Genomic DNA, 9,719 nt, shown 5'->3' on the forward strand with positions numbered 1-9,719 from the left:
TTCTCTGTTTGATGTGCACAAATAAAAGCGTGCATGGTCATTCCTCCAGCTCTTCCTCACTCTTTCACACAAGACTGCTCCTCCTCTCTCCCTCTCCCTCACACACACAAGTACAACACACTGAGATGGAGTACAGGGCATGTCTTCTCTCTACCTTTTTTCGCTCTCCTTTTTCTTCCATGCATTCTCACACGGCAGCACCCCACACAGAGGGAAAAGACATTCCACTTGCTCTCCTCTCTCTCTCCCTCCCTCCTTGCCGTTCCTCTCGGCAGATGTCTGTTGTCCTCGGCAGGCTCTCCTGGCCACCCAGTCTTTTAAAGCGCCGTGAGTGACCCCCCCCCCCCCCCCCCCCACACTCCCCTGAGGCAGGCGCTTTATTGTGCCCAGCATTGGGCCTGGGACTTAAGAGGTCACGTAAATGTGTTTTTTTTTTCTTGGCTTTTAAGGAATACCATAAAGGGATATCTCTCTCTCTCACACACACACACACACACACACACACACACACACACACACACACACACACAGTCTGTCTTTGTCAGATGCAAAAAACATACCTACATACCAACTTGTTATTTCTGTCTGACCAGAAAAAGACAATCAAACTGACAATTCAATAACCCAGTAAACAGAGAAAGAACACTTGTGAAAATATCATAGCCTTTTAATAGACCTCTTTTCTGGGGGGGAAAAAAACTGAGATTTTAATTACAGGACAGAAATTGTGTGTAATTGTATCTCATTTGTCGAGAGACGCCCGGCGAGGTGACCGCCTTGCGGTGTGTGTGGTGGCAGGGGCGTGATTTGGAGGAATCCCACTGCTGGCTGCATCCAGTTCCGGGCCACCAAAGGTCAAGCGGTGACTCCTCCAGCTTCCAGTGGGGTGTGGACAAGATGGCTGCCATTAACTGCAACCAGAAAGCTGTCCCTGAGAACGTGGGAGCGTGGGAGGTGGGGTAGGTACGGTGTGTGTGTGTGTGTGTGTGTGTGTGTGTGTGTGTTGTGGGGGTCTACTGTGTTGTCTACTATGCGCTAAATGGGAGTGAAACTTGCAAGCCTCTAATATTGCAATGGGAACGTAATGTAAAATGAATCTCAAATACCAAGCAACCAGCATGAATGTCAAAATGTCACCTTTTTCTTGAAAAAATAAATCTCTCGTAGCATTGCCAGTGAAGACTGAGTGTGGTGTGTTTCTTTCAGCATTTGTGTACATGTGTGTATGTACATGTGTGTGTGCAGTGCAGGTGAAGATGTGTCTAAGAGGCCTGCAGATCTGTGGACTACAAAAGAACAAGGCCAAAAAACTGATATACAAAATAAAACAAATTTGGATTATGCCATGATATATGCTTATCTTCTAATCCAAATAAAGAATTTAAATGTGCGTGTGTGTGTGTGTGTGTGTAGCATTGGCGCGTGTGTGTGTGTGTGTGTGTGTGTGTGTGTGTGTGTTTGTGTGGTGTGGATGAAATCTGGGTTATCTCCTGGTTCTGGGCGCGGGTGCGGTGAAGTCGAGGGAGTAAAGTGCCGAAGCCAGAGCGGCGTATAGGTGGGAGGCGTTCAGACGCAGACAGTACACAGGGCTGCTGGTGGACGACGTCAGCTGGAACATCTGCACACACATACACAAGTATGCATAAAAACCTCATGTACACACACACACACACACACTTGTACATTTACATACACACACACACACACGCGGCCAAACAACATACACACATCAATGCACATTACACACACACATTACACACACACACGCTCACACACTTGTACATTTACACACACACACACACACGCGCGCGCATACGCTTAGCAGTGCAGACACCCACAGACAGAAAATCCGCACTACCACCAAGAACACAGCCCAATGGTTCAACACATTCATCTCAGTAAACCACTCAGTGCGGAGGCCTATGACATGTTTAAGTATTGTGAGCACAACATGACTCAGCCGCACAGACCTACCGTGACACACACACACACACACACACACACACACACACACACACACACACACACACACACACACACACACACACACACACACACACACACACACACACACACACACACACACACACACACACACACACACACACACACACACACGCGCACACACTCATTTAAGAGAAAACACTACACACAAAAAGACCACCGCTGGAACAACTGGCAAGTGGGTTGTGCACACAGACACAGAGACAGACACACACACACAAACCACAAACACACACACACCTGCAAGCAGCGAGTGTGCCTCTTGTCCCAGAGACGCACCACACCATAATAGGAAGAACCGCTGACGATCAGGTGATTCCCATCTGTCTGCATGCAGTAAAGGGCGCTGTCATGAGGCTCCTCCCATTCCATGACACACTTCCTGTTCAAAAAGGAAGTTCACCGAGTCGATTAATGGATCCCATGATAGGAAAAGAGGTTAGAACATTCATCGGAGTAGGAAAAAAAAATTGACAAAAGTACTTCTAATATCATTGGTAAAGAAACTACAGTGAGCCTGAATCATACAGAAGTTCTCTAAGTTGTGGTCCGCCACTCCATTTGAACACAGACAACTGAAGTGCAGGTTGGGCTTTCAGCCAGAGGATCTCCCTAAACCTCAATGTCATAGTGAGTCAGAGGGAGAGAGGGACAAAGAGGAAAAAAGAAAAGAGAAAGAGAGACATTAGAGTTGACGATGTAGAGAGTGAGAGAGACACATATAAATAGATAGATAGATAGGTAGATAGATAGATACACATTTATACATAGATGGAAGGATAGATTGATAGAGAGAGAGAGAGAGAGAGAGAGAGAGAGGGAAAGGGAGAGGGAAACAGACAAAGAGAGGGAGAGGGCCACAGTGTCTCCCCACAGCTCGGGGAAGCTGCTGCTGCAAGCATCTTATTTAGGGCTGGGCCGGTGCGGCGGTAACCTCATCCCTTGTTTACGGAAAGGGGCTCTCTGGCTGGAGTGCAGCCTGGGGAGGGTGGGCGGCGGAGGGGAGGGGAAGGGGAAGGCCCGGGGCAGGAGCAAGAGCCGAGGGTACCGGGCCCTGGCCCCGATCAATGCTCCATGAAAGGCCTGATGAATAAGTCATGGGCAGGGGGAGCTGGCTGGCCACCCGGCAGACACGCGGGCTGCTGGGGCGCAGGGGGCATGTCTGGACGACCCCTCTCCTGGGACGCAAGGGGCCAGGCTGGAGGGAGAGAGGGAGAGGTGCGCAGGCGGAGGTGGAGGGAGGAAGGGAACTCTCACTCTTCCTCTCTCTCTCTCTCTCACACACACACACACACGAAATCAAGAGTCACATACAAACAGAAACAGGAACACCACCAAGGCACATAATCACCTTTCACAGAACTACACACAGGAACACACACACACACACACACACACAAATAGGAATAGTGTCAGACAGAAAAATATCTTTCACACACACAAACACACACACACAAAGACAGAAAACAAATGGCATAAGCTATTCTGTACGGTCATTGCAGAGCTTATAATAACAGACATGCACAACACAATGGGTTCCTCTGCCGTGGCTGCAGCAGGTGCAGAGCACACGAGAGAGCAGGAGGACTGCGGTCTCTCCACCCCTCACCGGAAGACACTCTTATTTATGTCCGTTTTTTGGGGGCGGCCAGATTGAGTGGAAAACCTGTTTTTTCGGTCACTTTGAGTGGTGCCACAGGATGTGTAAAGATCACTCAAGTTTGCACACTTGCAATGAGTGTGGGAGAGAGAAATTAGAGCTTTGGGAATCTTCCACTCACTGCTCTGTCCTTCACTTCTTTATTCCACCTCTCTATCTCTCTGTTGTCATTCACTCTCTCTTTTCTCTCTCTCTCCCACCTCAGGCCCGGATCACGAGCAGGGCTGCCAGACCTGCGGCCGCAGGGAGGTGAGGAAAATGACAGGGCCCCGCGGTAGCAGCAAACAGCCTTACTGACAAATGCAACACACACACCAGACACACACACACACACACACACCAGACACACACACCACACACACACACACACACACACACACACACACACACACACACACACACACACACACACACACACACCAGACACACACACACACAGACACACAGACACACGACATTACTAAACAAGGAGACCAGAGGGGAGAAGGTGCTCAACCTACACGCAAACACATGCTGGGAGCATGCATCTGGCACATACACACAGTGTATATGTGTTTATGTATTTAGAATGACATATCATGGATAGGCAACATAGTAATTAAAATAAATTCACTGAAAACAAAAACACAAACACACACACACACACACACACACACACACACACAGACACAGAAGTTAAAGTCTGAGAGAATGAGCTGGACACACCCACACTCAACACAGACCTAAAGAGCACATACACACGCCTCATATATAAACACACATGTTATCTCTGTCTACCACAAACACATGCGATATGTGTTGCGCGCACACACACACACACACACACACACACACACACTCATGCACATTGACACAGACTGACACACACGCACGCACACACACACACACGCACGCACGAACACACTCTACAAACACTAATGACAACAGTGCGGCTCTAGGAGAAGGGAAAAAAGGCAGCAGACAGAGACCACAATTAATATAATAATGGTGACGGGGAGACATGTTGTCACAATACATTTCACATTGGCACCTGTCAATTGCCCTGGAAGCATTCATGTCACTTCCAAACAGGGCCCTTTCTCGCTGATTAGGGCGCAGCGTTTTGCGGGGGACAAAACAGCCCGTGTGTGGACGGTCCATGCATTGTCCTTGGGCCCAGGCTTGCCGTGAATTATTGATATCTTAAGAGGGAACATTTACCCCTCCCGAACCTCCCCCCGGGCCTCTTTCAATCACCTCGGATTTGTGTTACTTGACTGACCTTATGCAATTGTGGGGGACACCGCCCGGCACCCCACAGAACCGTATGTCATTCTCCCTCCTGCTCACTCTCTCTCTCACACACACACAGTCAGTTTCTCTCTCTCTGTCTCACACACACAAACTCTGTCACACTCACACTCACACACACACACACACACACACACACACACACACACACACACACACACACACACACACACAATACTCTAAGAAGCCCCCATTCCAAAAGAAGTCCTATACAGGGGCCCCATCACAACAAGCTCACTGATCCCTAGCACCCGTCCTGTTGCCCGGGAAACGGAGCATACCACATCAATATGGCCACCGTGTGCTGCTTGGTGGCCTTGGGGTAGGTGAGGGTCTCCCTCAGGCGAGATCTCCCTCAAAGAAAGTAAGAGAGGGATAGAAAGAGAAGGAGAAAGAGAGATAGAGAAAGAGGGAGAGAGAGAGAGAGAGAAAGAGGGAGGGAGAGAGACCGAGGGGAGACTTTTTATTTGCCAGGGGCCAAGTCTTTGTGTCCCCAGAGCTTAAAGGGGGTCTTGAGCCTGGCCCCCATCTCTCTTTTTTTGTCTAAATGGTACTCTATGCACAGGGGGTCTTATTAGATTAACTGGGAACACTAATCTTCATCAGGCTCTGTGAGGTGGACTCAAGCGTTTACATTATTGCCCTGCCTGGACACAACACAATCCCCCTGGCCTGGCCGAGCTCTCACTAAGACCCCTCTCTCTCTCTCTCTCGCTTTCTCTCTTTCTCTCTCTCTCCCCCTCTCTCTCTTCTCTCACTCAGGACTTCATCCTCCATCGTGCACATAGTTGGTGTGATTTCCTTCAAGTCCTTTCACAAGTGAGCTATCCAGAGAACTTAGGGGAGGTGGCATAAGATCTGGCCCTAGTCTGGGCAAACTGTTGAACTTATCCAAAGTTTGTTTTTGCTGACGTCCCCCCCTCCCCTTATCTTTGCTGTGAGGCAGCACTAATTAAATAGCTACAATGTGTCCAGGTGTAATGGCGTGTTTTGTGTCCATGTTTTGAGCAGCAGGCTAAACAACACATTAGTACCTGGAGCAAACCCTCAAGTCCCAGTAGCGGATGTAGGTGTCATAACCGCAGGTCAGGAGCTGGAAGGGAGATTCATAGATGATATCTAAAACACCTGCTCCCCGGCGAAAGTCCTCACCCAAACAACACACCAGCTGACACCTGCGCGGGAGAGAGGGAGAGAGAGAGAGAGAGAGAGAGAGAGAGAGAGAGGGAGAGGGCACTGTGGTGAGTAATTTGCAAAATATTTCCTAAAAAAAACCACCTGGGACAGCCACATATCTTTCTAGGGGTAAACGCTTCCAAGACAGGTGTTACTAAAAGTTACAAAGTGTCCGCTCTCTACAAAAATATCTTCTGATGCAACCCTCAAAAGAGACATCTGTGAAAATAAACCTGCGCCTCTAAAGACCTCCACGTATAAGAAAAAACAATCATCAAAGGATCACCTACAACAAATCACTCCAGACCTGTCATTCCACATTAAAGAATTCATCTAACTTTGTCTCTTGGTTAAGATATTAGCGTCCATGCTGCTTACATACCCCCCCCCAAATGCCTTCATTTGCCCCAGTTAAGCTCTTATTACCCCCAAATCCCACTCGGAGGGCCGAGCGGCCCTGGGGCTGCAGACAACACCTCCAGGCCACACAAAGGACGGCTGAAGTCGCTGGACGCGGAGTGATGGGGAAAAAGCAAACACCTCTCTGTCCATGAATAGAGCAGGGAAGTAGATTACTGTCAGGCCCGTTCCCAGATATCTGTGTGTGTGTGTGTGTGTTTGAGAAAAAGTGAGAAACAAGAGCAAGAAGAGAAGCTATGTGTGTGTGTGTGTGTGTGTGTTTGTGTATGAGAAAGAGAGAGAGAGAGAGAGAGAGAGAGAGAGAGAGAGAGAGAGAGAAAGAGAGAGAGAAGGGAGGGGCAATGTTAACACCACGCTCCTATGATCACAGCACTGAGGAGATCCATTGAGTCCACCTCTCTCTGCCTCTCTTTTTCTTTTTCTCTTTCTCTCTCTCTATCTCTCTGTGTCTGTCTCTTCTGGCCTACATGGCAAAGGGCAGATTATTGCAGAATAACAATTTCTTTGTTGCCATTTAATTCCCTCCCTGACCGTGACTGTGGGCTGTGTGCGTCTGCTGGACCTTTGATACCTGGTCCCTAGCAACTATTTAGCGCAGCCCAAAGGCCCTGGCGACCGCCCCCCACATTTGGGGGGATCCTGCGGGCTCGCGGCGCGGAGCCCAGACGCGTAATCCCCCCAAACCTGTGCTCGAGGGGTGGGAGGGGTGCAGGCCAGGCCGGCCAACAGCGGCGGGGGTCTTATTGGACGACCTCTTTAAGAGATGGACTCCCCGGAATAAAGCCTGGACTCCTGGAGGGTCAGAGCAGACAAGCAAACCCACCCTCTTACCCCCACCCCACACACGAACACAGACACAAACCAACTCCCCCACACACACACCTCTCTCACTCCCGAGCACATAACCCCCACCCCAGCTACCCTGTCCACCTACCCCCCAAACGCAACCCGCCACTCCCCGCCCCCCCTTCAAGTCCTCCCCAACTGTGTGGTGACAGGGGGCATCAAGGTAGACCACCTCACAGCTGAATGTGACGGACGGCGGCGCAGAAGAAAAAAAAAAAAGAAAAAAACAGGGTCCAGCACTAATTCACCGTCTGCCGCAGATTTGTTCCGTGCCACTAGGTCAGGTTCTGGGATCCTGCCGGTTCTACAGCGCTAGACAGACAGACAACCACGGTGTGCTTTATCTCTTTTTTCCCCCTCTTTTCTCTATCTCCTCTCCTCTATTCCTTGCTGGTGCGCCATAATTTGCGATTAGATGGCACGGATCGGGGGGGTGGTGGATGGGGGTGGGGTGGGGTGGGGGCGGCCCAGGCCTCAGCGAGTGTCAGGGAGCGAGACAAGAAAAACAAGCGCTATAAAAGAGTTGCACACATCTGCGCTGTGATTTTAAAGCCGGTAAATAGCACTGTGGGACGGCGAGGAGCAAACACACAGGATTCTTAAATTGTTAGGTCACTGGTTTTTATGTGCGCTGTGAAGATTACAGGATGGCGGATAACCGTATAATCTTTCAAATGACTGCATCTGCCTGGTCGGCTGGACTTGTTCTCCTGCTTAGAGCAGGTCCCTGATCCTCACCGTTGCACATGGAGTGGTGCAGTTTGAGTGGGGAGACCTTGATGTGACAGAACACCAGTGCCAGTTTGAGGAGTGGGAGATTCAATGTGAAAGACACACGAATCACACACATATAGGCCATCATCTACATCATACTGTAGTGTGAATAGAGTCTCTTAAAGCATCTGAGCTGTTTTACTTCCCAACTTATTTCATGTTTTGTTTTTTCATGTTTCTTTTTTTTTATTTGTTCCGGCCGCCATAAGACTACATAACGGACCTGTTTGAAGTGCATTCATTATTTACTACTAATGATAGTAGCTTGTTTTGGAACTATTTTTATTTTATTTTATTAACTGTTGTCATCAGGTTTTTTTTTTTTTATTGCAGCGAGAATGCTTGTTGGTAGACAACACACGGCTGCTGGACATCTGAATTTCGTCTGCGGGGATGAATAAAAGTATCTATCTATCTATCTATCTTTTTTTTACGGTTTCATCACACTGCCACTATCCCTTTTCTAACTCTATTCTCTCTCCCTGTTTGTCTGTGTCAGTCAATCTATACATAACTTATGCAAGGGGAGATTCAGTCATTCAATGTAAAAATATACAGACGTATGACACCACCTTGAATATCTATGACTGGTCTAAATTTAACTGAATCACTATATTTACTTTTTAATGTTGTGACATTCATACCAACTATGAGGGCTGACGTTTGTCTAAAATGGAGCCTCCCAAAAATACATATCCATATGACGGTCAGTGAGAGCCACAGCTATTTCTCTCCCTCTCCTGCGCATTCACACAGGGGATCAGCCAGACAGTGTTGGTCTGGCACCTGCCCAAACGGTCCAAATCAGTCACAAACCGTGCCTCCCCACATAACAGCTGGACCAGACTGGACTTAGCAACACCCACATGTGCCACAGCGTGGGACAGCACAGCTCGCTGCCCCAGAGTAGACCTGCTTCGGCCATCTAAAAGGTGAAAGGTCACCGATGATACGAAGTGAGAGGCACTTGGGGATACGCGCAAGCTTTGAGAAGAGATCAAACTTGACACAATGCATCCACCAGATCTATCACAGACAGGGAAAGGTAAGATGGATGAGAGATGGAAGATGGAAGAGAGATGATGGGGAAAGAGAGAGAGAGAGAGAGAGAGAGAGAGAGAGAGAGAGAGAGAGAGAGAGAGAGAGAGAGAGAGAGAGAGAGAGAGAGAGAGAGAAAGAGAGAGAGAGTCCTCCCTTTTGGGCTTGGTTCTCTTCTTTGAGACAGGGAGGAGAGAGGAGGAAGAAGAGGAGGAGGAGGAGGAAGAGGAGAAGGAGGAGCAGAGACAGGAGCCGCTCAGCTTAATCCTGTGTGACCTCGGCTCGCTCTCAAGCCCAAGCCCAAGCCACTGTGGACACAAAATTAGTGACTGAACTCGATAGGCTGGGAGTAGCCGGCCCTGAAGAATGTCCGAATGGGAATGGGTAGATAGGTATGGGAACACTGTCTCCAGGTTGACATCATGCAAGTATCAGGTATTACAATATAGAAATATTCCCAAAAATAGTTAAAAACCACAAAATTATACACGCTCAACTAGGCTATTAATGA

At 48.8% G+C, this 9,719-nt stretch overlaps 1 protein-coding gene across 1 annotated transcript in view; it reads right to left on the minus strand.

The window, feature by feature from the left end:
• Positions 1-652: 652 nt before the first annotated feature.
• The window catches only part of fbxw4 (F-box and WD repeat domain containing 4), a 34,819-nt gene continuing 25,752 nt past the window's right edge, over positions 653-9,719 (minus strand). The window contains exons 7-9 of the mRNA XM_076285619.1: positions 5,989-6,129; positions 2,245-2,386; positions 653-1,618 (exon numbers count right to left, since the gene is read on the minus strand). Coding sequence (XP_076141734.1) covers positions 1,484-1,618; positions 2,245-2,386; positions 5,989-6,129 — 418 coding nt within the window. The 3' untranslated portion in view covers positions 653-1,483. The remainder of the gene's footprint in view (positions 1,619-2,244; positions 2,387-5,988; positions 6,130-9,719) is intronic.

Source organism: Alosa pseudoharengus, unplaced genomic scaffold, assembly GCF_046254945.1.
Source record: "Alosa pseudoharengus isolate Yale_2024_CS ecotype anadromous, Long Island Sound unplaced genomic scaffold, YU_APseudo_1.1 YU_APseudo_1.1_scf_15, whole genome shotgun sequence".
Lineage (NCBI taxonomy): Eukaryota > Metazoa > Chordata > Actinopteri > Clupeiformes > Clupeidae > Alosa > Alosa pseudoharengus.